Source organism: Ambystoma mexicanum, chromosome 6q, assembly GCF_040938575.1.
Source record: "Ambystoma mexicanum isolate Mex_15411 chromosome 6q, UKY_AmexF1_1, whole genome shotgun sequence".
NCBI classification, from domain to species: Eukaryota; Metazoa; Chordata; class Amphibia; order Caudata; family Ambystomatidae; genus Ambystoma; species Ambystoma mexicanum.
The window spans coordinates 85,016,660-85,042,898 of NC_090937.1; the positions used below are offsets into that span (position 1 = coordinate 85,016,660).

Consider the following 26,239-nt stretch of genomic DNA (forward strand, 5'->3'; position numbering starts at 1 on the left):
GAAGCCTTTTGACTACTCCCCTTAGAGATTGTTAGTGGCCCACCACTCCTGGATAGCAGACAGTCAGAGATGAGAGAAGGAGAAGAGGTGGCAGAGGGGAGCCTGAAAACGAGCCGAGTGTCATCCGCATAGCACTGAAAGTTGGAGCAGAGGGCGGCAATGCAGTGGGCGAGAGGTGCCAGGTATTGGTTTAACAGCCAGGGAGCGAGGTTAGACCCCTGGGGAACACCACAGGTAGAGAGTGAGATAGAGGAAAGGAAGGACCCAAGTTAGACCTGGGAGGGTCGATCAGAAAGGAACAAGGTCAGCCAGGCCAGGGCCTGATCAGTGATACCCAGGTTATCATGGTGACGATTGGGCAGGATGGCATGGTTGACCATGTCAAAGGTAGAAGAGAGATCGAGTAATACGAGGACAGAGGGGAGATTAGAATCAAGGTTAGTTAGCAGGTCTTCCCATACAGGTACCTCCCATAAAGGTCTGGGAACGGCCTCTATACACTTCCAGGGTAGTGGAGCGAGAGGGCTTTAGATAGGAAGGGCTGAGCACCCTGGAAGTTCGGGAAACCTTTCCTTTCTGGGAGCAAAAGGTCTGCCTCCTTTGTTGAGGCATGCCCAGAGTTCGTGCTGCCTCAGTGTCTGTCTTGATGGCAAGAAGCTACTCATCCATAGCCTTGCCGAAAAAGTTATCCCCATCGAAAGGCAAGCCTAGCACCTTGGCTTGGACATCCTGCCTACGTTTGTTACCCTTAGCCAACCTGGACAGCATAAGGCGACTCAGTTGCCTATCTGCCAGAAACAGGAGTCGGCAAGGTCATGGGCGATCATGAATGCATGGTCAGATGCCAATTCCCCCCTCCTGAAAGATGGCCATGGCCTCCGCTGGCAGGAAATCAAGAATGGGTCCCATCTTGTAAAGAGTTTTCTGTCTTAGCATGTAAGGATGGCTAAGGCGTTGACAGTCTTTACTGTAGACGTCACAGTGGTGGTTATGTGCTTTCCAGCCACATCAAGCTTCCTTCCCTCCAGGTCTTGAGGGACTGAGCAAGAGGATGATGGATTATATAACCTCTTCCTTGCAGCAGCCAAAACAGCCTTCGTCGGATGGCCTCAGGAATTCAGGAGCCGTATCTGGGACCCTGTATTTCTTCTCCAGCCTCTTGATTAGTAGACGGGGGAAAAAAGGTTTTTGAATTGCCACCAGCCAGTTCTCCCAGACGTCATCCAGAAGCAGGACTGAACAGTCTTTCTAGCAGATTTCACAGCGCTGGAAAAGGAATCCTTCCTCCTCCAGAACCAGGTTGAAAAGCTTGGCCGCCTGGAAGATCGCCTGGAAAGATCCCACTTCATCCAAGGGAGAGTCCCTAGATGGTAGCTCTACATCTGGCAGATCGCCGTCTGCAGGGATGTAGTTTTCAAACTCTACCCTGGGTACCATCTGTATCCGGGTTGGTGTCCCTATTAGAGTCCGGCGCCGTCAAGACCAACTACTCTACGATAGAGAGCCGTGGAACAGGAGTTGGCTGGAGGAATAGGAGTTGGCTTCCAGTGCTTACAGAGCACCTCCTCCACAAGCATTGGAGGAGGTGCTGCCAGTTGGGGCGGCGACTGTCTTGGTGAACTAGCCACAGGAGCTGGGTCTGGTACCACAGGAGGACCAAGAGCCACAGGCAATTGGCGCTACTGAATCTCTAAAACCAGAGTGTGAAGAGTTGACAAAATGTCTAAAGAAATCTCTATGCAATGGATCTCTCGGAGCCTGAAGTGTCAAGATTGGTGCATGAGACCAGGGGGTCATAGGCGAGTAGGCTGAAGCGGTTGCACAGGCCACAGAGCCGGCAGTGGTAGCAGGCCAACACCACCCTCCATCGAATGTGTACCACTTCCCCAAGACTGTCAGTACTGAGAACCTGTCTCTTGAATTTCTTCTATTTTAACAATTGCACACATCACCTTACAGTGAGGTGCATTTGGGATACATTGTATCCTAACTTTACCGAATGGCATTTGGGGACTACTTCGACAATGTGCCTAAAACAAGCTGTTGGCAGCTGTGTGATTTTTATAGTTTAATATTTTTCTCGGAAACTTACAGTTTTAGTGAATGGCTACTGAAAGGTTGCTGGCAGCCTAAAATGACTGCCACCAGATTTTCAACAGTGTTCTTTGGCTTTGTCCTTTGGCTTCCTTCCTGCCTACTCAGGTCGGGAAATGCCATATATTGCAACCTCTTACCCAGGCAAGTGGGCTTTGTGTTAGTGTCTCAGTCCATATCCTGTGGCGCCAAAATACCGTTGCTGGATGATGTGATGGCCAGTGGTTGCCCAGGATTGGCTAACCCTGGGCTGTTAGCAAGTTGTATGCCTAAATCGTGGATAAAAAGGGAGTGCTCCTGTGGCTATTCTACAATCGTTGGAACCAAGACTTCTATGAGGAAGAGCAGCCCGCTGACGGCTCCAGCAGCTGACTAGCATGGACTCCAGTGATTGGACTGGTGAAGCCCTGCTACTCTGCCTGTTTCGACCGTTGGGAACACACCAGTCTCAACCCCTGCACAGGGATCCATGCCTTGGAACCCTTTGGAAGTGTCCCTGGACCACCCAGTGGACTGACAAGCACCCTCTTTTGAGCTACCTCGCTGCAGCAGTCATTGTTCCGGACAGAGCCTTGGGACTTGCAAGATCTTCAGCTTATGCCATAAGTCGCCTGTCCTCGCATTTTCAGTTATCTCACTACAAGTGGAGCACTGGTGGGGTTGCTTCTGTGTTCACAACTGGAAGATCGCTTGTCGCTGCCTGTCTGTCTGTGGTGACCTCCGCTGGACAGATCTCTCCGCAATCCCGCAAGGTGTCCTGAAGGACCTGCACTGCCGAAGTCAGTCTTTTCTGCATTTGGGAGTCTTGAAGGGGACTAGAACAGTCTGGTGAGAACTGTGACCAGCACCGACCCAGAAAGTGACCTTTGCACCCACAACCCATGGGCTCCCTCACTCGAACCAAGGACAGAAGATTGTATTAGCGAACTCCAACTCCGGAAGACCTTCAGTGTGACCTGGAAGAAGTGTCAGGGGTAAGTGAACATACCAGTTTCTGACCCCCACTGACCCCTCCCCCCCCCCCAGTCTCCCATAGGGTAACATTGGGTCAATCGCCCTAGTCCCAAAACTTCCTTGGCGTGGCATCTGGTCATCAGACCTGTATTAAGGATCCTTTTCTAGGGCTTACCTTGAGAATAGGATAGAGTGGTGTACTTATCTAATTTGAAGTAAATAAGTAACTTACATTAAAGAACTTTCAAAGCTCACTGCATCAGTTCTTAAATACCTTGCCAGAAGAAACCATAGTTTGGACATTTGGGCACTAGGCCCCATACAACTTCATAAGATGGAGAGAATTGGGTGTGTGCTATATATTTGATTGCATTATTTACCTGTGATTTCTAGATTGGTGTGTTCCTAAAGGCACAATAAATAAATCCTTGCATTTGATATGCTTACTAACTGTTAATGTTATTCTATGCGTACTCATTGTAGCCCTAGACCACTCACACTTTTGCTGATACTAAGCCTCGACTACTCATCCACCTACCTTGATTGGGTTTTGACTTACTATAAAGGTAGCCTCCTAAAATTCTCCTTCCCGAGAAACCCTTCTCAACACTGACTGAAGAGAAGTCATGCAGGGTCTGCTACTTTGTTCGCACCATGAGGATTGCCTATTGCCGCCAGACCATGCGACTCCCACTGCAACCAGTATTGTCCTGGAGGCTATCTTATGTCCTAGTCTCACAACAGCCCATCACACATGGGGGATTAACAGACCGCCTACCTCGTGGGTACTCAACATTAATTATACAAAAAGGAGGAATAAAAAGTATGTGCCTCAACTTTTAGTAACAAAAGACCTCAACAGTAATAGACCTCTACCCAAAATGCACTGTTTAAAAATATATGTCAGTTTTACTGTACATATCACACATAATACGGTATTAAAACACTAAAATTAATGTAGAAACCTCCACAGTAATACAAACATGTATACACAAGTCAATAGTGGATAATGTGTAAATAGTTATCGATGTCATTACAAACAAAGTCCTATCTGATGTTGCCTGTTCCCTGGAGGTCATCCAGTCATGCCAATGGTGTCAAGGGTGCCCAGCTGTCCAGTCTTCAGAACAGTTTCACTGGAGTCTGCAACTGCAGACTGGCCGGATCCAATTGAGAGGGTGATCTCTGCATGCACAGCCTCAGGACCTCCCTGGATACAACACAGAAGTGGGCCCAGCGGATACAAGAATCCAAGAAGTGGGTGCTCAAGAAAGGGGGGTGGTGTGCATAGCTATTTCTAACCCCTTGCCGCCATTAAGTTTGTATGGGCGTTCAATCCTAACATTATTTCTCTTGCCTGGCTAAGAATAGTGGTGGCCTGGTCAAGGATCCCACCCAATGTGCTTCTCCATACGATGGTAGGAGTGGGAAAGAAACTTGTAAGAACTTTACTTACCTTTTCATTCAACATTTACTCCCATTTGTTGGCTTTGCCAACTTCAGAAATCTAATAGTTAACCCGCCTTCAAAGTATAGTATATTGAACGTCTAACTTTCGAGCACTAGCCCCCAATTCCTAGAAGGGCTGGACTTATCAAAAACTAGTGTCCTTGTCATAGATTTATCTGTGGGTGTTCCATTTAATTTACTTACCCTGTTTATACTGTTTCTAAATAACCGTTTTCTCACTGACTTTTCCATGCAGTTATTTACAGTGTTGCTCTCGACTTCGCCAACTAATGCAAAACTGTTTCTAAAGTTAGTGTTGGTGTTCTGTTTGCAGAAGGTGCTCTATTTGTAGAACCCCCAATAGTGAATGTATGCATGTATATAATATTAGTTGTGGGGTAATACAGTCAATTGTTTAGAGAGTATTCTAAAGGCCTAATAAATAAGTGTATATTTTTGTACATCTTCTAACTGGAATTATTGTTGTGCTGTGTGTACACTAGCCCTAGATTGTAGCCCTAGATCACTCAAACCCTCCTGAGTCTAAGCCTTACTACTCTGCCACTCTACCTTGACTGGTTGTGGCTAAAAATCAGTGTACTTCCCGTTCACCATAAAAGGTGGACCACTCAAAATGCACCCTCAGGGTTGATGCTTAAAATCCATCTCAACAAGTACAGGGGGGGGGGGGGAGCAACAGGAAGGCTTCCATACAGGTTAACAAATGAATAATGATTCACCAGTACATCTCTACTTCCATTTTGCAATGTTCCAACAGAATTAACTGTATATATAAATGTAGCTCAGCGGTTAGAAAGTTGGAGGACTGTGCCCTCTCCCTGGCTGTCTCAATGTGTCTGTCACTCATAAGCTTCTGGCGAGGACGTCCCCTGTCAATTTCTTGTACCCCACTGCTTGTAGTTTCATGTTTCTGAATCCAATTCCTGAAACCGCAGTCTAGTCTAAATCCCTGATGCTACAAAACAGTCTCATGCCAGAGAGGATCGGTCCTGAACCTTCCTTTCCCTCCCGTTCATTCTTTCTCTACTGTGCCTCCTCCAAGACTTACACTCCTAGCTCCAGCCCACCTCAACTCAACTCAGCTCAGCTTGCTCTTCATGGATTTTGACTCGTCCGTTAGCCCCTATCCTTTGCTTGACTGTCACGGTTCCCATCTGTGCCTCAGTGCTTGGCCACATCCACCCCAACATAATATACTTCAGGGGTACTCGACTAGCCGGTTTGATTCACCTCCCCTTCAAATGTTCTACTTTGCCCCTCCTTTAAATGTTCTATCTAGTTCTTCTTTGCACCAACCTATTGATCTGCTTCCTGGATGTCTCCTTCAACCTAGTCCTTATTACTCTCTTCCTCCACCAAAATGTACGCCAATCTCTTACATACCCTTTTTGCACTTTTTCACTAGTCTCCTCCATCTTAAATGTCCCTGCCTCAATCTCAGACCACCTCTCGCTCGTCAACCGCAAACTCCAATACAATGGCAAAGAGGCCCTGCGTTTTCATACTCACATGGCTAGTGTAACAGGGTTGCAATGTTGGAAACTATGGGCACCTTATTGCTGCCATAGAGCGTGGGGATGAAGCCTATGAGAATCTGGTGCCATTTTTTATTTGCATCATTCTTTTCTTCCACGCATGAGTCACCACCCACTTGGGGACATCTGTGGAATTAATCAGGCGCCTCGCCTCAGAATACTCCTTAGCAGATTTTGGAATTTTGGGTTTTGAGTATTAAAATGGCTTCTCAGAGCCAGCGCTGTACGAGCATTCTGAGAGGACAACCTGGTTGGTGAACAGGGTTATTGACACTGTCTTGCCAAACTATCCAGTTTTGGTAAGCAGGTTAGTTAGGCAGACTTCAGTTGCTAAGGGGTCAGCGGGGCTGTGTAGGTACAATTAACTACATAAATATCCCCTCACTGGACGATAATTACTCAGGGACAATGTGCTAATCAAGGAAACAAGACCGTGCCGAGCAACAAGAGTTCAATACCTGGTCCCACACAAACTAGAGTCCGGCAACAACTATATTTTTTGTTAAATTTAATAGGTCTACATTATGCAGGTAAAACCTAAAAGCATTTATCACACAACACATACACAGTTGGTAATTTTGAATTAAGAATCCCTTCACTTTACTCTAAAACATTGGAAATGTAATAAACTAAAGTTATGAAACAGAAGTAAAGTGAAATGAACAGGCCACTAAAACAGCTCATACCAGATGGGGGAAGGGCACACAAGGAGGGTAAGTACCTGAGGGTGTCAAGCCACGAAATGTGCCCCTTCTCAAGCTTTGGCAATGCCAACAGGTTGGTAAAATATGCAATTTAAAAGTATCTTCAGCTAGAAGGGTAAGAATAGTATGGGTACACTCATTCCCCACCACAGAAGGGGTTATCTGTGGACAGGATAATTGTCTAGAACTGCACTGATCACAGCCAGGGAATTACCTGTGCCTACAAATGCCTAATGTGGGAGAAAGCACAATAAAATGTAAGTACACACATGCCCCTTACTCATTTACCAAGTGACCACACTTGGGTACTCAAATCGCTGGGGACACTTCTGCCAGTGCTCCATCAAATATCCAGCGGTTGCAGGTGCAGTTGTCAGAATTGGGTCAGGCAATGCAGAGTTTCAGATTTCTGTTTCTGGGATGCCTTTGACTAGACACAGATGGACAGGCCAGACACCCAATTACAGCAGCTAAAGTGGGTCAGACATGAAAAAACAACCAAGGGACAGCAAGAAAGCCCAGACAGGGGTCATCAGGCAACATTTTTTGGCAGCAATAATGATCAGGCTCGAGGAAGGCCTCTTTGTCCTGGAGAGCTTAACGGCAGCAGACGCGACATTAGGCCACAAGTAGACTATCTGCTGAGTTTGAAATTAGGGGAAGGTGACTAGTGCAGCAGAGGCGCCTGGTCTTTGGATGGGCAGGCCACAGGTTGGTCCTGGGACACTTCCGACAGGTGGTTTCTGATATAGGGATCATAACCGTTTGGTTCCACCAGTATGAAGGTTGACGCGTTTTGAAGTCCTAGCAAAAGAAGGGCAATAGGGCGTCAACAGAAGGCGGCTTTGGCAATGCTAGCTCCTGACCTGAGAGGGCAGGCACGCTACCAAAAAGGAAGATTGGCATTAAACCACATGGCCTGGCCATTGAATTATGTGATTAAAAAAAAAAAGCTGGTGTATGGAAGATGCCACAAACTTGACCCAGGTACATCTAAAAATAAAAAAAAGGATATAAACAAAAAGAAAAAAGGGATACAAAGACCCAGGATCTGCTTTCCACTTCAGGTGGTATAGGCTACATAAAACACAGTAAGACAAAAAAGGGCGCAGTCCCAAAGCACTGGTAGCCTTGTCGGCTGAAAAGCGCATCCATAATCGAGGAGTGGAGCGAGGTAAGGGAAGTCAAAAGGCTTTACTTCCTTTCAAAGTTAGGGTAGGGTAGGGTTCAACAAATGGCAAAACTAACTGGGGGTTGCATTGATATCAATGGAAGGAAAGTTGTTGGTAAAGAATGTTCCTTTTGCAAGTGAAAGAAATTGAAAATTCTTCAGAACTTTTTTTACTAATTTGAAGCCACTTAAAGGATAAGAGGATATGGGCAGGTCCATTTGGCAGTCCTGTGCCACAGGTCTGGGGCATGGTAGGTTCAGGCTAGGAGATTCCCCACCACCAGTGACCACCAACCAGCCCCTGTGGTCACTGTACGCCATCTCAAAACAGTCCAAAGACTTCACAGAGTTCTCTTTTGAAGACACAGGAGGGTTTATACAAGGACAAAGCGTCAGGGGTGGTGAAAGTGTAAGCAAGACGAGATACATGACAGATTATTTGGGGGTGAGAAGAGAAATGACACTTTAGTGCCTGAGATTAATGGGAATAAAATGAGACGGTTTGGTAGTGTTTGTTAGTTTGAAAATTGATCGCTGCCAACTGTCCGGAAAAAAACAGCCTGCATGCGATCAATTCTCAGAGGATCAAACGCACTCACACCAATCCCCCCCCCCCCCATCCGCCTTCCCCACTTACCCGCGGGCTTGGTCCACTTCAGCCCTGCAGCGTCAGATCATTCCCTCTAACGCGGGTTGGACCCGATGCCGCAGGGTACCTTTTTCTTTTTTTCTCCAATATTGAGGAAGTGGGGACACCACCCCTGCAAACTCCCCAAGGCTAATACATACCGATCCTATGGAGTGGGGGGGGGGGGGGTGAGGGACACCCCTGCTATGCATGTTCGGCATGTATTAGCCTAATTGTTTGTTTTTTCCAATCGAGTGGTACTGGCCAAATGTATCATTCGATTAAAAAAAAAAACGATTATGCCAATACCAATGAGACTGGGCAGGAGACAATAAGATGAAGGATACATCGTGAAAGCACACTAAGAAATATGTCTGCACAGAAGTAGATTCCTGCACAGTGACATCTAAATACAACCAAGTTGTATGCTTTTTTAAAATGACATTCCAAGTGCATTTAATTTCATAGCATTTACTTGTTTCAATGCACTAAATTAAAAGCATATAGCTGGTGATATGCTGAAAACTCCACTATTCAGATTTTCCAGATGTGTGCATGTCCAAAAACACAATTATGATACAAAGTTAACCTACCTTTTTCCTTCATGCATCAGATGAAATGCCTCATTAATTTCATCAAATGGCAGGGTGTGTGTCACAAATTCATCAACTTTGATTTTCTTTGCCATGTATTCACTCACAAGCTTTGGGACACTCTCCACACTCTTCCACCCTTCACAAAAAGAAAAAGGCAACATTTTCATACAATTTAACAAGGTAACTGTAAAACGAAGTTGTGAGAGTCTAGACATCTGCATTCATTATATTCCATTTGAAAATACTGCACAGCTCGGCGTGTTTAGAAACAACCACCGATTAGTTTCAGGTATTTCAGTGGCCCAATTATACATTAGAAAGACCAATGAAAAACGCATGCAACAAGAAGATTAAAAAGGGCATCAGAAACCAGCTCAACGTACCTCCAAAAGCAGTTCCTTTCCAAGTGCGCCCAGTGACCAGTTGGAACGGCCTAGTAGAAATCTCTTGTCCGGATGCAGCTACTCCAACCACCACACTGGTTCCCCATCCTTTGTGACAGGCCTCCAGGGCTGCCCTCTTAAATGGAAACAAACCATACAAAAAATAAATTAGCATGCCAGCCCTCACCCCACAGTAACAGGTTTCATTGTGTTGAACTATGCCGGATTTGTATTGAGGTCCTCATAATATGGAGCAGTATTTCAGGAAGTAGGCATTAAGCAAAAGCTGGTCAGGTCAGGCATCAGTCATGGAGCCAAACAGACCGGAAGGTAATCAAATTATTGGACGTGTTGTGATCCTGAAGATCTGGTTTGTATCAAGTTTTGTTGAAAAGGTGTTCCATATTAGAGTTTACTGGGTTGCCTGCTATTGAATATTTAAGTCTTGTTCTTTTAAAGACGAATTGTGACCAATGTTCCCTCCAATTATTTTTCTTAAGTGTGGAAATGGTTGGTTTTTGTGCGCACATTGTTTTCCATGTGCGCAACTAATGTGGAGATGATGGGTCACACTATGCATGCTCACAAACAGTTTGAAGGGAATTTCCCCTTGTCAACCACTGCAATGCTTTAAGAGTGTAAAACATGCATGTTACAGCAGCTAGGTTAAAACAATATATTGTATGTGATAAGAAAGCTCATCAACCAGTCCAAGACTTCAAGAACAGCCAGAGTATCTTGCAAATTTCTGTTCAGAGAAAAAAATATATATGCACCAAAAAAGGATAGTATGCAGAGTATAAATAGGTTCAGTTGTGGCTATTCATTTGTTGACACTATTCAGACAATCATGTGTATAACAAACAAATTAATCACTCAAATTATGAGGGCAGCATAAAATTCAGGCAGGATACAATATTTGCAGAGGGAATAATGGCAGCTAACAAGAATGGGTCATTACAAAAAGCAAATCGGAATTCATGTGCCACTTTAATGATCAAGGGCCAGGAGAACTTTCCTCTCATAATTTGTTTAAGTTTGATAATTGCATAAAATGAACTGCACCACTGCATGTGTTGCTAAGCATTCCTGTGCCTTTGCTCACTCTCCACATTGCTTGGACCCGTGAACTGAGCTTTGACAACACTCACAAGAAACCAGCCGTACAGGCATACACACCACCTATTTTTACTACCTGAAAAAGGAAAATGTGTCCAATAAAAACAGGAAACAACGAACACATAGGAAGGAGCCTATCCTCTGCTTCTACCTGTTGGGTAAGAATTGATGTAGTAACACTGAGACTACACAACACTTATCTGCCTGGTATTAGGTAACCCACCTTTTGGTATAGGTCTGTACTACACAAGATGGTACAGTGACCGAGCTTCCAGGCCTATCTCAAGAGGGGTAATTGTGACCTGTAGCAATGAAAATTCACAAATACAAGTAGCCAAGTAACACTTGCACTCAAGGTTTCAGTAATAAATAGTTATTACATCAATTATTAAATAAGCTTTTTCATTAAAAAGAGCAAGACCGTTAACAATCAAACATACTTTATAATACTTTTCCAGAACAAGTACAAGAAAGTGGATACTCTTTGGATATGCTTTTTACACACTTCCTACACCCGGAGGTGACTTCATTCACAAGGACAGCAATGGCATTTATATCTCACTAGTTATACTTTGCAGATTCTGAGGTTGCAGAAAGGAAAGGTTAGAGAAAGGAAAAGGTTAAACAGGTTCTCAGGGCATGCGAGTTAGTCCAGACAAGACTTTCCCAGCAGTAACTGTCTAAAACAAGTTACCACTTATCAGGGACAGAAATATCAAAGTGAATGGACTAGGAGAGTCTACAGGGAGTCAGGAAAGCCAAAGTCAATAGAGCAGAGTCACTTCTTAGATAAAATAAATATAGGCATTTTCGGCCTTCCCAATTCCCAGGTCGACATTTTTGTATGATTCCACTCTAAGGGTGAACCACTGCAAGTTTCAACTGAGAAAAGCACTGCTCAAAAAGACACAGGTAAGTGCAACAAGTCTAAACAGTACCTCTGGTTTGAAGAGTGGTCCAGCTGGATTCTGTCCTGTTGAGGTGGTGCAGACAATGGGTTCCTGAGCCTCAGTTGCGGGGACGTCTGGAGGCCTCCTGCGGAAGTCGTCGGCAGCTACGGGCCATTTTCTGATCGGCGGCACTTCACGGTTTTAGCGTGTGTAAACAGCACCACCGCGCATCTCAGATACCTGTTGGGCTTCCTTCACTCCATGGGTCCTGGTGAGGGGACTAGAGCTCTGGTCATCCTGCTTCTGAAGGGTCCTTGGCAGACTCCTGGAGCTTCTGGCCAGATTGCAGATGTTGCACTAGACTGGATTTCAGGACACCTGGCACTGGGTTCTTGCAGCAGTGAAGAAGTACAGCCAATCAGGGAAGATGGTCTAGTGGCCTTTGTCCCAGGGTTAGTTGGTCCGACTAAGCCAAGGGAAGAAGTCGTCGTCCCTTCCGGAGCTTCTCTTGTTGATCAGAAAAAGGAGTTTCAGCACAGCAGCAGGGCTTCACCGGGCCATTCAAAGGTCCAGGAGGATGCAGCAAGCTTCACTGACGGTTTCTTTGTTGGCTGTCTCTCCCAGTGGTCGACTGCCACTAGTCCCAAAACCCTCGCCTTTAAAGCAGGTTTCTCCCATTCATGCACAGCCTAGACTGTCACTGAAACAGCCGGGTGGCTGTCCTGAAAGGACAGTCAGCCAATCAGGACTAGTTGCATTCAGGCATTCCTAGAGACAAAGGACAGGGGAATTTCGGAAACCTCCCTCACATCCTGCCTTTCCAGAAAAACTGGAGCCAGAAGCAGGCTTCAGAGCTGAAGCCCGCCAAAGGCAAAAAGAACAAAGGGCTCAACTCAGCCTTGACACACAGAGTAAAGCCCAAGAAAGACCTCACAAACAGAAAATGGTGAGAAAAGACGACCAGTGCCATTTTCACAAAAATGGTCACCCATGGGTGCTATACTGCAGCTGAGGATTCAGCCTGCGGTAGAAAAGCACAGTGGTAGGAAAATTAAACCACTGCCACCAGCCATTTAAAGTCATGAGGGCAACCTAAAAATATTACATGAGAATGTAGGATAAGTGGCTACTAGGTAACACCCCCCCCCCAGCACTCCACATAAAATAGTGCGTGCTGGACCAAAAAAGGTAAGTAAAGTCAATTTCACTTTACTATTCTAGGGAACAGTAGTTCACACAAGAAAGTATTTAAACCTTATGGAGGAATCTAAAGTATTTCTTAATGACACTGCACTGAAGGTGCTGCGTGTCACTACTAAAAAGTAGATGCCTATGGAGTTTGTCAGACTCCAAAAACAGAGGAAACCTATTCCAAATGAGGTCAAAACATGAGTGAGCAAAAAGGTCTCAGTCCAGGGTAAAAATTAAAAAGTCCTAGAGTCCAGAAAAAGAGCAGGGGTCTCTAAGGTTGAAGGCGATTGGCACAGAAATGAGAATTCTCCCCAACTCTACCCAAAAAAAGCTCCACTGATATTTTCGAATCTGTGACCAGCAGAACAGTGGCATGGAAAGGAACTCCTAATCATTGTACTGCTCAATTTCAAGAGGCATTGTAAAGGGGAAAGAAAATCTGTTAAGCATAAAATATCCCTGTTCGCCCAGCCGATTACTGTTTTACTCCCTAAATAATCATTTGATTTCAAGTAGGGAGTATGTGCCGCTAGTATGTACACCACTAAATACCCAATAAATAAAAATGAATAAAATAATCTTATCAGAGCCCTGCTGGAAACCCGGGCATCCGAAGTGGAATGATAGTGCACATAATATAGCCAATAGCTTTGCTCTCCCTTCCTCACCACAGCCTAGACAAAATCAACAAGAGCCTTACAGAGGTTTTAGGAGCCTCGCTGAAGAAAATACCATATTTCCCTTTTTAAGTTAATAGCAGCAATGCGCAGTGGTACAGCAGATTGAGTGCCTTCTTCTCCAACTGTGGACCCATCTGCTGCAATTCCTCATTATCAATTAAAACAGATGTCTGGTGATACTTAAGGCAATAAACGCAAAACATGCGATTATATTGAAAAGCCCTCTGCAGCTGAGCATAGAAACAGAGGTGCAGTTTCCTAGACTAATACCAGAGTTTAATATCTTTAGCAAACAAACACTACATTTCCTTCACTGTGCTGTCAGACGGTTTTGACAGTTGCTCTTCACCCCCAAGGAGTGTTCTTGTGTCCTTCCCCAGCTCCTTTGCTAGCCTCACATTCTAGTTGACAGGGCACTGTGAAAAGTGAGGGATTATGTAAAACACTCACTGGGATATTTGCATACCCATAACACTTTGCAAGAAAAACCTACATGCAAAGCCTCACTGTGATACGCCCAATTTGAGAAAACGGCAAGTACATAATTATTTTGTACTCATACAAGATTGAACATACCCCATCCTAATATTATTGGTTAGGATCACACAAGTGCTCAATGAACAAGTTTCAGTATAGCACAGTGTTACCATATGATTTATTACGGTCTATGCAAATAGAAACTCGGAAAGCATGCAGTTTGGGTGAAAACCGTTCTAGCGGTTTAAACAGCTGTTGCCCTAATATGTATAAGTAATGCCAGGTTTAGTCCATACCCATAGTCCCTTAAAGGGCAATTAAATATTACACTGTTGCTCTCCACTTATAGCGTAATGTTAGCACTGCTAAAGTAGGTGACGTATGACATTTGCCTACTCAAAATCCTTAGTGGGCAAATTAATAAGTTTTACGCAAAATGGGAAGGGTACTGCTTCAAAGCACTTCTGTGACATATGGACAAATAGGAAGCCTGGGATGAGCTTACACATCCAATGTGCCTGCTTACTTCCAGTCAGTATCCAATAGTTCAGCTGAGAGTTGGGTTACATAATGTGGGTGCCACTTTTGTTCTTTAGTAACAAAATGTGGCCTGGGGCATAAGACAGTCGTAAGGTAGAAGTGTGGTAGAGTTAAGTATAGGCGTCATGGGTGGGGAGGGAAGGTTTTTGGGTTAATATGTGCAGCCACATCCTAGTTAGATCTACTGTTCACAGAGCCACTTATTCATATTCTTTTATAAAATTCTTGAGGGGGTATACGGTTTTAAAGTCTAGACCAGAATATAATTGACTAGTTAGTATCATTTTGCTTTATTAAGAGAGAATGCAAATGTCAGGTAACTGGTATGGCTTGTGCCTTATTAATTCTTGAAAAAGGTCATTGTCTGTGTGTGCTGCTAAAACTCTTCTGAGCAGCACCCAGCAGGGAGCTGGGCAAGCACACATGGGCACAGCTTAGAGGAACATTGATTGTGACCCACATACACACAGTGGTCTGTGAGGTGAAAAGGAGAGGGGGCCCAAGGTTGTAGAGTCATGTTGTGGATGTGAAACTGTCTTGACGCGTGTTCAAGAGTTCCTAGGCGTTGTGGGAGCTAGTAACCAGATAATCATTGCATCTCTGCCTGCCTATACTTGGAAGGGGTTCTGGTACAGCCAAGCACGCTGACTGAGGTGTCAGAGGAGATTGGTCCAGAGTGGGGAAGAGAGAATGAGTGTTACTCTTGTATGTAGTGAATTGGTAAAGAATAACGAATGCGGTACAAGAGAATTAGAGGGAAGGTTTCTAAAGAAAATACTACATAGCAGGCTAGCTGGATCAAATGAGTCATCCACATTAAGGAAAACATTCTAGGAGGGTAACTGTATATTGTAATGCCCATACACAGAGGCGTTCTTGCACTGCAAGTACAGGCTTTACGGCCTTACTGCACTGCCTAAACCTGAAAAGGTCATTTTCCTCCGATGCAAAGGCATGCTTTTACACTGATAAAAAGATAGTCAAGTGAGTTCTGCAAAGATGCAGCGATCTAACAGGAGTGCGTGTATGGGTAAGGGGAGGGGTTGGGGGAGATTAGGCTTTTCCCTCCACTTCCAAGACCAAGTGGTAGGCCCATATATATTTGATCGCTCCTTGCCTCAACCATTCAGTAAGCAATCGACATTCTCTGCTCTTGCTAGTCTGAGCGCCGACAGGTCTTTTAAGTTTTGTATTGTGGAGCCCTGGTATTCTATGGACACTTCTCTAGCATTTCGCAGAATACACTGCTTATCACGGAAGCTACGACATCAAATCACTACTGATGTGGGGCCATTTCCCACCCAACCTCGATGTGCTGTTTGCAACTGTAAATCAAAAGGGGTTTCCATCTTTAAAGAGCATCCTCACAATCATTCACCTCCTTCTCAATCGATATCAGGGATTCACTGTCCACCTCAGTTATCCGAAAGAAGCAAAGGTTGCACCCGCTTCCCAATTTTCAATGTCATTGATCTTTTATATTGTACTTCATATTTAAGTTCCAAGATAAGCATACAGCTGGTTATTTTCTAATGCTTCAAGCCTATCCTGTGCTTTGTACACCCTGTCCCTACATTCCATGGACGATGCCTGAATTTTTGATCACAGCCTTGATTTCATTCAGTATATATTTAATACCCTTTTGGTGGCCATTTTCATCAGCCCGCCTGGCGATTTACAGCTGGTCTGACCTTGAGATTGCATCATTAAGGTCCTGGCTTTTTCGTTCTTGGGATTATACAAAGCTTTGCAATTTAACCTTCCAGACACAGCGGTGCACCAGTTCTCAAAGTCAGTGCATCTGTCTTGTATGTTATTTTCTGTTGATCGGTCTACCTTCTGGGTGACGATTTCACCCAATTTCTAAAGGAGGAATTGGGGAGGGGTGCCCCCTTGCTTCAGAGCCGAGATTTTCTTCATGCTGCTTAGTTCTGCGGTTAGTGTTACAGAACCTTATTCAGTATAATTGTCATTCTACCTCTTTGGTTATGTAAGGGGTCAGAAATGAGTCGGACACAAGGGTTTCATATTATCAGTTAAAGACATTTATTAAAACAAAAATGGGTTGTAAAACCGTCTCTATTCTAGAAGGAATGTCCCTAGCTATTAAAATCAAAACTAAGTCCAAAACGTCCTATCCTGACCCTCACACTAAAACAAAAGGGTGCAAGGCGGATGTCTTTCTTAATGTTAGCAAAAAGTGTTGAAAACAATGTAATAATGTCTCCAATAAAACATTTCTCCAAGGTAGAGACCCTTGGCTACATAGATTGCAAATGTTAAAGGATATTTGTACCGCGCACTATCTCCACCGGAGTGGTCCCCTGGCGGCTCTGAAAAAGGGATGGAGGGGGGCGAGTTAGTGGGGATAAGCTGGAAAAGTGCAAGAGAGCAGTGATGTGCTGTTGGCGGCCTCAGCCCGGTGGGTCAGTTGGCTGGGCCTGGGGTGTTTTACGGTCGGTAGTCGTCCTGTACTGTTGTGCGAGTCTATGTGTGTTTTGTTGTTGCAGTGTAGTGAAGTTTGTGCGGATTGTTGCGCTATAGACTTGTGGTTGTGTTTGGTTAGAGTTTGAGAGGTGTATGCAGAGCGGTGAAATTGTTAGTGGATTGGTTAATTGGCATTGCTGTCCCAAAATGAGGCGATGAATTTCCATATTCTCTCCAGGTCGGGTGTGGGACCATTTCTGAGCCTCTGTCCTGATCTGGCCCGTCCGATACCCACAGTCCCTTTCACACATAGCCTCCACTCCCGTTCATAACCTTAACCAATTTCAGCCTCTGCCACCTACGTGATACCTGTTTGTATGTGAGGCAGGCGAATGTGCGTCCCTTGAAATCTGGCCCAGACAGCATTCCCAATTTAGACAGTTTGCGCCATAGACTAGTCAAGGCTACTCCATCCATATGTGGCGTGTGGTGGCATTCATCATCTTATTCAGTTGTTTTTGCAGGCTATTGTTCCCAGCCCTTTCGAAACGTGGCCCATGCCAGTGCTTGCATTACGTCCCGGGGCGGTACCAGTCTTCATTCACAACTCATACTGTCAGTGTCCATGCTAATAAGTGGTAACATTCACACAACTCTATACAAGTATGATACCTGGTAGCAATTATGGGGCGGGTGAGGTTGTTGGCTAGGGATGCCAATTTCTGTCCTTATGGGGGTCGCTTGTGTTCTATTTGACTTAGCGTTGTCTCTCTTGTTGTGGTAAGAGGTTCTTTGGTCGGTTCTGGGTGTTGCCAGTGCCCTCTTAAATTTAGTCATCCTTTTGTGTTTCCACTTTTGGTTTCTTCCGTTTGAATCTGTGTTGAAGAGCCAGGTTTTTAGTAATTTTCTGAATTGTAGGTTGTTTCTCATTTCTTTCGGGATGTTGTTCCAGGGTTTTACGACTAAGTGGAAGAAGGAGGAGCCTCAAGTTTTTTCTTAAGGTATAGTTTAAATGTTTGACTTTAATTAACAGTTCCTTTGTTTCTTCACTGGACTCGCAAAGTTCTTGTTTAAAGAACCGGTTTCACAAAAGTCTTTCTGCATGAATGTCTTTGATTCTGCAGATTGCCTGGTGTAGCCCCCTGGCAGGAATCTTCATTCAATCTCAATCACCTATTATACTCGCCTGCCAGGACTTCTCTTAACTGATTCAGAGTTCCTCAGTTATACCAAAATGGCCTATACTGTGAGGTACTTGGTATACTGGCCTATGGCAACACTTGTTCAAATTTCTCCCCCACACTGGCATCTCATGCAGGTGCATCGGGTTGGAGGTTTTCTTTGACTGTCTCGTCTGCATACAAACATTCTTCAGCAATTTTTTATTGTTAGCAATCACATATTTACCCATTTGGACTGGCGCGCTTGTCGGAGTGCCCAAGGGTCCCCAGCTGCTTTGAGCAGACTCACCGGTCTCTTTCTGCGTCAGATACTCTGCGCCTTTGTGGAACAGCTGCTTAGTTTGCTTTCCACCCTGGAGTCAGCAGAGATCTCTCCAGCGTTTTGTGCCGCTCTGCGGTCACACGCTGGCTTCCTGCTTCGTTCTGGACGGATGAACGCTGCTTCCACGAGCGGCCGACACGCAGGATCGTCTGCCCAGCTCCTTACATCTCAGCAGCTTTTCCTGCTCGTTCTTGGCATCCCTCTTTCTGTGCAGGTAACTTCTTTATATGTGTCGTGCTCGCAAGCTTCTGCCTGGAGTTCAATGTCCTTTCCTGCACTGTTCGACTGCAGAGTGCCGTCGCCATTTTTAAATGTCCTGTGCAATGTAGGCTCTGCGAAACTAGCCTGCATGTTGTACTCTGGCACTGGTCCCTTTGCACAAACTCTCTCATCCTCCTAGTCGTCTCAGTACAAGAACGCTTAGGAGAGATGGAGTCCATAAATGTCATTGGGCTTTACTTCTCAAATGGATTCTCTTTACAATAAGGCATTTAGAAAGCGAAGGTGGTATGTGTGCGTTGTGGGTGTTGGGGACAAAGGTGGCGGCCTGACTAGAATGACAACAGACAATTAGTAACTCTGATATCAAAGGGTCTTCCTCATGGAAAAGAAGGTGGGGGTGTGGGGAGGAATATTGCATCTTGACCAATGGGGCTAAAACATCTCCCTGGTAGTGGTCTGTCCAGCCAGAGGCTCCTTCCCAGACAATGAATGTGGCGTACAATAAAGCGCTTTTATCTTTAATAGACTATGGATTCTTTTAGAGTAGGCCTCCAACGTGTCTCGCACCCAACCTCCACACACACCCCATGTCACAATGGACTAGGAACCATGCTGGTGTGTATCAATAAGATATTATTTAATCAAAAGGAGAATAAACAAAGAGCAGCCATCGAAATTGTAGCAATACAAATGCAATATCCTATCTAGAGTGATCAAGTGGAAACAGGCTGTTACACTCACTTATGTTATGACAAAAATGAAAATACAATCAGGTTGAAAGTGATAGCGCCACAGTTTTAGCACCGCCACCCCACCCCCCCCTTAGTCCCTCTGCAACACTCACCCACAAACATCAATTAAGCTGGATTACTTTGAATGGAAGGCAGTGGCAGGCAAGGAGTAGGAAGAGAGAAAATCGGATTTGGGGTAAAGCCCACCACCCCCAGATGGGAAGACAGCAAAGAAAGTGAAAACCCGTTTTTGGAGCAAAATGGCAGAATAGGATTTTGATTATTACTCACAACTGCTAGCTAACAGGATGAAAGGAAATTCGTATTGCTTACACTTGAGGAGATAGGTAAACAGATTATACTAATCAGCACACCAGGGCAAAGTAGAAATGAAATGGGAAAAATTGGTTTTGGAAGAAAGCAAACGCAAAAGGGAAAAATACAGTGGCAAATGGAAATTTGTTTTACAATGGGGTTCACAATGAAAGGCAGCGCAGGAAAATCACTTTTCAATGACAAGGGCTGAGGCACATACAGATAAACTTGTAAGCAAAAGGGATTGCTCTCAATGGGACTATGGTTTGAGGTTTTAATAGGACAGATGCAAATAGGAATTTGTGGGGTATGCACACAATACACGGACAACTTTGGTTTTAAGTTACAAGGCGACATTCTTTTGAGGCAACATTTTAATGACTATAGTAATTAAAGAAAGCCACCAGGGACAAGAGGGTTAATTTCGAATGTCAACACTCTTACACCGTGAATTTCAAATAGGGGGGATTAATTGATTTACATGAGAAAGATACTAAGGATTTATACATACAACAGAGGTTTACCAAAGGGAATATGCTAACAAACAGGCTAAATACAGATTCTTCTATGTGAAGGTGACTGAATTACACTGGCAATTTGGGGTTTTCCATGGGGAAAAAATTGGATGCAATGCTACAAAAAGGAAGGGCTTATGCAATTTAGGGCTGGGGTTATTTGCTACTTACAAAGTAAGCCTTGGTTTAGCCAGCTGGATCTCAAGACACACTGGACAGCTAGGGCAAGGGGTCTGGTCGCTACACTCTCAAAGATGGTAAGGTTCAGCCGCCTTCTCAGTCCTTCTCCCTGGAATTTGTGTCCTGAACTAGTACAGTTCCCCTTATATAGCACAAATGACATCAACTTTACAATCTAGGGGGGGGGGGGGGGGGGGGGGGGGGGGTACTCTAATTATCCCTACTGCTCGGAAAGGACATTTTACCAATCCTCTCTCCTGATTGGATCAAGGGAAGAGAGCACCATCGGTCTGTTTGCATTTATTACACTTGTTCTCCTGGCCACTTTGACAAAACACAGTCATGTTTCCCAACTTCAAAATTCTACTAGCACCGGCCATATGAATTAGATATGTGGTTTTAATTGGTCATTGAGAATTAGGCAAGTCAATCGCCAACTCTGTACGATGTAGCACGGCCCAGTGGCACATTTTTGTCCTTTTCATAAAATGTATAAGTTATAAATCTGCAATTGATCAAGCATGTTCCTAATCTCATTTCCCCATCTTTCCACCAATTGTCATATTTGTTCCATTTTGAGATCAGCCAGCAAACTATTGTAAACTGGCCATTTCAGCCCCCAAAGTCCTAGGAAAACTCACTTTTTAAAACCGCCTGGACATTACATGGAAAATAGCATAAAACTAAATTATTTCCCATTCCAACTGCTGCGAAAAATGCCTAAAATGAAATCGGTATTTTAATTTCAATTGGGAGGATTTGTCCCCCCCTCTGTGGGAGGGGCACTTCACACCCCCACACATCACCCCCCCCCCCGGCCCCCAGCCATCTGGCCTGGGCTCAGCTTGTAACCAGAGTTTGTACAAGTCTCTTTGAAATGGTGTGGGTTCTATTGAAGGGGGTGCAACAAGGAGCTCACACCTCCAAGTCAAGCTTTAGCCATACTTGGCCTCCTTTGAAATCCCTCAGCCCCTGCCTTCAAGTCTGGCAGAGCAGGGAATTAGGACACCCTCAGTATCACATACTGCAGAATGGTTCACTGGTAGGTGTGACTTCCAGTGTGAAGTGGGGCTTTTACTTGTGAAGTTTGTCTTAGCTCAAACTGGTTTTACCTTCATTATGTGCCTCTTCAAGGTGACTGAAGTCTTGTGGATGGAAACAATGTACATAGCTTTAGTCAACCCCCGACAGCAGATTTCCCTGACATTTTCTGTGCAAGCAGTGCTACCTTTTCACTGTGGCTTTTTAAGGTCATTTTTCTTTTTCACACCTGTGCACGCCGTTTTTGCATCCAATGTTTGAAATCCTGTCTTGTAGGTCACAGGATTCTTTAATTTCTCCTTTTTGAGCATGAGCATTTGCTGTTGGTCCATTGACAATGAGGGGTAGGCCCCCTTCCACATGGTTCTTTGATTTGAGATGAACAAAAGAAAAAGCCAAGCAGTTTTTCGTTTGCAGTGTTTTAAAGGGCTGCTGTTCAAGTGAAATGGAAAGGAAAAGCCGTTTCTGGTTGTAGTGTTGAAATTCTTGCCCCTCATGTGAATTAAAAGTAAAACAAGGCCGTTTTTGGATGCAGTGTGTAACTTCATGTCATTCAGGTGAATGAAAGCAACACAGGGCCGTTTTTTGGGTTGCAGTATTCACATGCTTGCCACTCATGTGACAGGGAAAACAAAGTACAGCCACTTTTGGTGGCAGTGTTCAAATTTGGCTTTTCAGGTGAGAGGGATTTCTGTTTAGGGCCTTTAAATGTACCCCACATCATCTCCCATGTGATCCTCCCTCACAAAGCCACCCCCGCGGTCAGGATCGGGTAGCGGCTGCTGTCCCCTGGCCACGTGGGAGGAGGTTACTGCTGGGGAATCAGTGTTGACACCATTGGAATCACAATGCACTCATTCTTTATGGATCTCCACAGCCCTCACCTCCAGTAGCTATGCCAGAGCTCGCCATACTTCCTGAGGCTATGGGGCCTACTCGTCATACCATAAGCTTCTTCCAGACCTTATGTCGTCCACTCTAGTCTGACCCCTTCATTTCCTTTTCGGAGGGGTCGCATCCTCTGTCTAGACTGCTTCCTTTTGTGATATGATATGGCATTTATAACGCGCCTATACACAAGTGTTCTGTGGTGGGTCCATATCCCGGAACATTCTTTGGTAGTTTTACCTTCAAGAGCCTTTAGCTTTCTCCTTCTCACCATAGGTTTCTGCACCTTTCTTTACCGCTAGCGGCCACATTGGGGCCTTCAGACTTCCTCCAAGCTAGCATTGTCCTGTCTAGATCTACCCTTCAGATCCACTTGGCCTTGCACACTTCACCTAGACCAGTCGGGTTGAGGGCAAAATGCTTCTCTGTAGCACTGCCTAAAGCCAGCAAAAGGGGGACAATACCTTTAGCTGAGATAGGGAGTGGGGGTCTTCTAATTGCTGCCCATCTTTATTGGGTCCCCAGTGGTCTCCAGAATATATTGATTTTTTTACAGTTTCAAAGCCTAGCAGTATTCAAATTGTAGAAAAAGAGGTCTTGAATGTGGTAGTTTCATTCAACTATAAAAGCATGAACAAGTAATCTTTTGTTCTACTTAAGCGGAGCAGGGCTGAGTGGGCTGTTCCTGCTGTGGAGGAGAGTGGTACCAAGGATTTCTTCATTTTAATGAGGGGGCGTGGTCGAGAGGCTACTGTGTTTCTGCCGTGAGCACTACAATACAATCCCCACGACCCAGAGCGCGCTGTGCCAGAGGTGCCCTGGCTCCCGTTGTCAGCCCCATATGCAAAACGGGTGTGCATCCTGACTGGGAGGGCAGAGGTGTGGGGGGAGGGAGGCAGGTGATGGGGACAAGCTATCACCGGCTGTAGAGGATCAGAACAAAAGTGTGGCTGCTGAGAAAATAGACGGAACCTAGAGAAGTGGCGGTGTCCGAGGGCTGCCAGATTGATCCCACATCTATATAGAGACGGTGGAGGCACCTAAAACCAACTGACTGCTCTGGTCTCTTCATTAGCGGAGAAAACAAGGCGGCCTGTAAACAAAATCCTTCCCAACAAAGTGAGCTGACGAGGACGAAGGTTAAAACCTTAAAAAGGCTGTAGGACGGCGTTCCAACCAACATCCTAAACAAGTATCTCAGCATGCCAACATACAACCGTAATATTGAAACGTGCCTGCCAATCCAGCTCTATCCAACCATATCCACTCCAGATCCTTCTCAACGGCAAGTACAAAGGGACCAATACACTCAACGGCCATGTGGGGTAACTCCCCCAAAAAATAAATGAAATTGCTTTTAGGGAGTTTTTTTCTGTGCTAATTCCCTTCAACCCTAGAAACAACCCCCACCCACCCCACCTCGTGGCTCGTCATTTTCTCCCCCCCTCCGAGTGGAAACTTTCTCACTCATTTTCCTGACTAGGCTTTATGTTTTACTGTTTTATGGAATCTGACAAACTCCATAGGCATCTGCTTTTTGCATAGTGACAGATATCACCTTAGGTGCAGTGCCACTAGGAAGGCCCGTGGCCTTCTCTTAATGTTTAAATACATTTTCTTGGGTGAACTACCGCTCCCAAGAATAGTAAGATGATCCCTGTCTTACTTACCTTTCTCTTTCTGGGACCAGCACCCACCACCCTATGTTGAGTGCTGGGGAGGATGGGGCGTTTTAGTAATCCCTATCCCACTTCTCATGTAACATTTTGTTACATTAACATACTTTAATGGCTGGTGGCAGTGGTTTAAATTTTACTACCAGTGTGAACTCTCCGCTGCAGTTCAGCACCTATGGGTGAGCACTTTCCCAAAATGGCCCCAGTCTTTTTTTCTCCATTTTCTGTTTTTTAGTTTCTTCTGGGCTTTTACTTTGTTAGTTGAGGCAGGTTGACTCCTTTGTGTGTTTTGCCTTTGGTAGGCTTCAGCTCTGAAGCCTGCCCAGGCTCCAGTGGGTCTAGAAAGGCAGGAAGTGAGGGATGGTCCTGAAATGTCCCTGTCCTTTGTCTCTAGGTGTGCCTGAGTGAAACCAGTCCCGATTGGCCAGCTGGCTGTACTGAAAAAAAAACAAGGTTTTTGGGACTAGTGGTAGAGTCGACCACTGGAGAGGCATATCCGAAGAAGAGACGCCAGCAGCACCCGCCTGGACCGCAAAGTACCAGGTGAAGCCCTGCAGCTGTCGTCACTCAGTTTTCATATCGACTGGGAAGACCCATACTGGACGACTTCCTCCCTTGGGATGCCTCAAGACAAGCTTCCATTTGGCACAACCCCCAACTTGCTGCAGAAGCCCAATGCCAGTGGCCCTGTGACCATTGGCGAGTGCATAGTCTTGCGAAGTGCAAATCTGTCTAAATCTTCATGGGAATCCAGAGGACCCTACAGAAACAGGACATCCTGATCCAGAGTCCCCCTCACCAGAGTCCAAGACCGAGGAAGCAAGCGTCTTCCAACTAGAGTTTTCGTTCTTCATTGGCGCAGAGGAAAAGGCGCCAAAACACTCAAGTGGCTCTGAAACAAAGGAAACCCATTGCTGGGGAGTCCCTCACCAAGTACTGCCGGAGGAGCCCACCAGACATCCTCCCTTTCGTCACCACGACCAAGGTCCAGGAACAAGTGTCTGCCAAAATGCATCAAGCAGGAATCCAGCTGGAAAAATGTTCTTCGAATCACAGGTACTGTGGGGTTTGGGGTGTCTTTTAGCTAAATTTGTGCTTCCTGTATTGCAAAGTACGTTTGGAGTTTATCTCAACTCACCTGCACTGGCCTAACAGCTTGTGCTCTCTACAAAGTAGCTCACTTGAGTTATTGTGATTTCTTTTGAACTTACTAACTTTGTCAAAACCATCTAAGAAGAAGTGCATCAGAACTATTGACTGTCCATTCACATTGGCTATCCTAGCTCCCCAAAGGCACTTTTCTGAACCTTCTGGCTTTGGGCGTACTTATTCCCTTATAGGTTATAATTGTGGATACTATTATTGCCGTGATAAAAGTTTACCTGTCTCCCTTTAGGAGATTGTAATTGTTTTTACAAACTGTTAAAAGTAGGTTTTCAGTCTTATTCTAACCTTTCCTTTCTTAAACTACTTAACTGAATTGGTAACTGAAATAAGTGCAATACTGATGGAATATGTATTAGCATAAGAAAAGTACTTACCAACTTATTTAAATCTGGTGTATATTAAAAATATATATATTTATATATAACGTTAAGTGTGTACGTTTTACTTGGCTACTTGTACTTGCTGATTTCAATTGCACAGGCGTGCATCTCACATTACCCCTGTTAAGGTAAGCCTGGCTGATCAGTCACGCTACCAGCCTCTGTATTACAGGCCTATAATAAGGTGGGTTACATAATACCAAGCATATAAGTCTTGTGTAGTCATCACCAGTTGGACTACACCAGTTCTTACCTAAAAATTGCAAAGCAAGCCCTGAGCTAAGGTGGTCTCATCACAATGGGAAAGATTAGTAAATTCAAATGCTGAAGTAGCACAAGGCAAAAGATAAAAATGTTCTAAAGCCAGCTCAGAATAACCAAACAGTCTTTGACTCATAACTACAACAAACATTTGGCAAACTAGAAAATCCTATTGTCGAACAAGCAAGCCACAAAAGAGGCCCTACCAGAAATGGCTAATCACAACTTCCTCATCTCCAAGTCAGAATGTATCCATTTATGAATGCAATACTACGACCAAGGCTGCAACGGATAATCCCTCAACTAGAAGCCCGCACCCGCACCGAGAAGCAGAATCCTCCAGAGCACAATACCTCTTTGTCAAGTTATTCACACACGGATATAACATTTGCTGCTGTATCTGCTGAAAGTACCACACCATCAGCCCCAAAGTGCTCAAGAACCGGTGGCAAACAAGGGGCCACAAAATCGCACATGAGGAGTGCCTATAAGAGGAACTTT

At 44.9% G+C, this 26,239-nt stretch overlaps 1 protein-coding gene across 1 annotated transcript in view; it reads right to left on the reverse strand.

Annotated features, from left to right (window-relative positions):
• The window catches only part of LOC138515795 (alcohol dehydrogenase class-3), a 216,112-nt gene that overhangs the window by 10,043 nt on the left and 179,830 nt on the right, over positions 1 to 26,239 (reverse strand). The window contains exons 7-8 of the mRNA XM_069630521.1: positions 9,536 to 9,671; positions 9,150 to 9,288 (exon numbers count right to left, since the gene is read on the reverse strand). Coding sequence (XP_069486622.1) covers positions 9,150 to 9,288; positions 9,536 to 9,671 — 275 coding nt within the window. The remainder of the gene's footprint in view (positions 1 to 9,149; positions 9,289 to 9,535; positions 9,672 to 26,239) is intronic.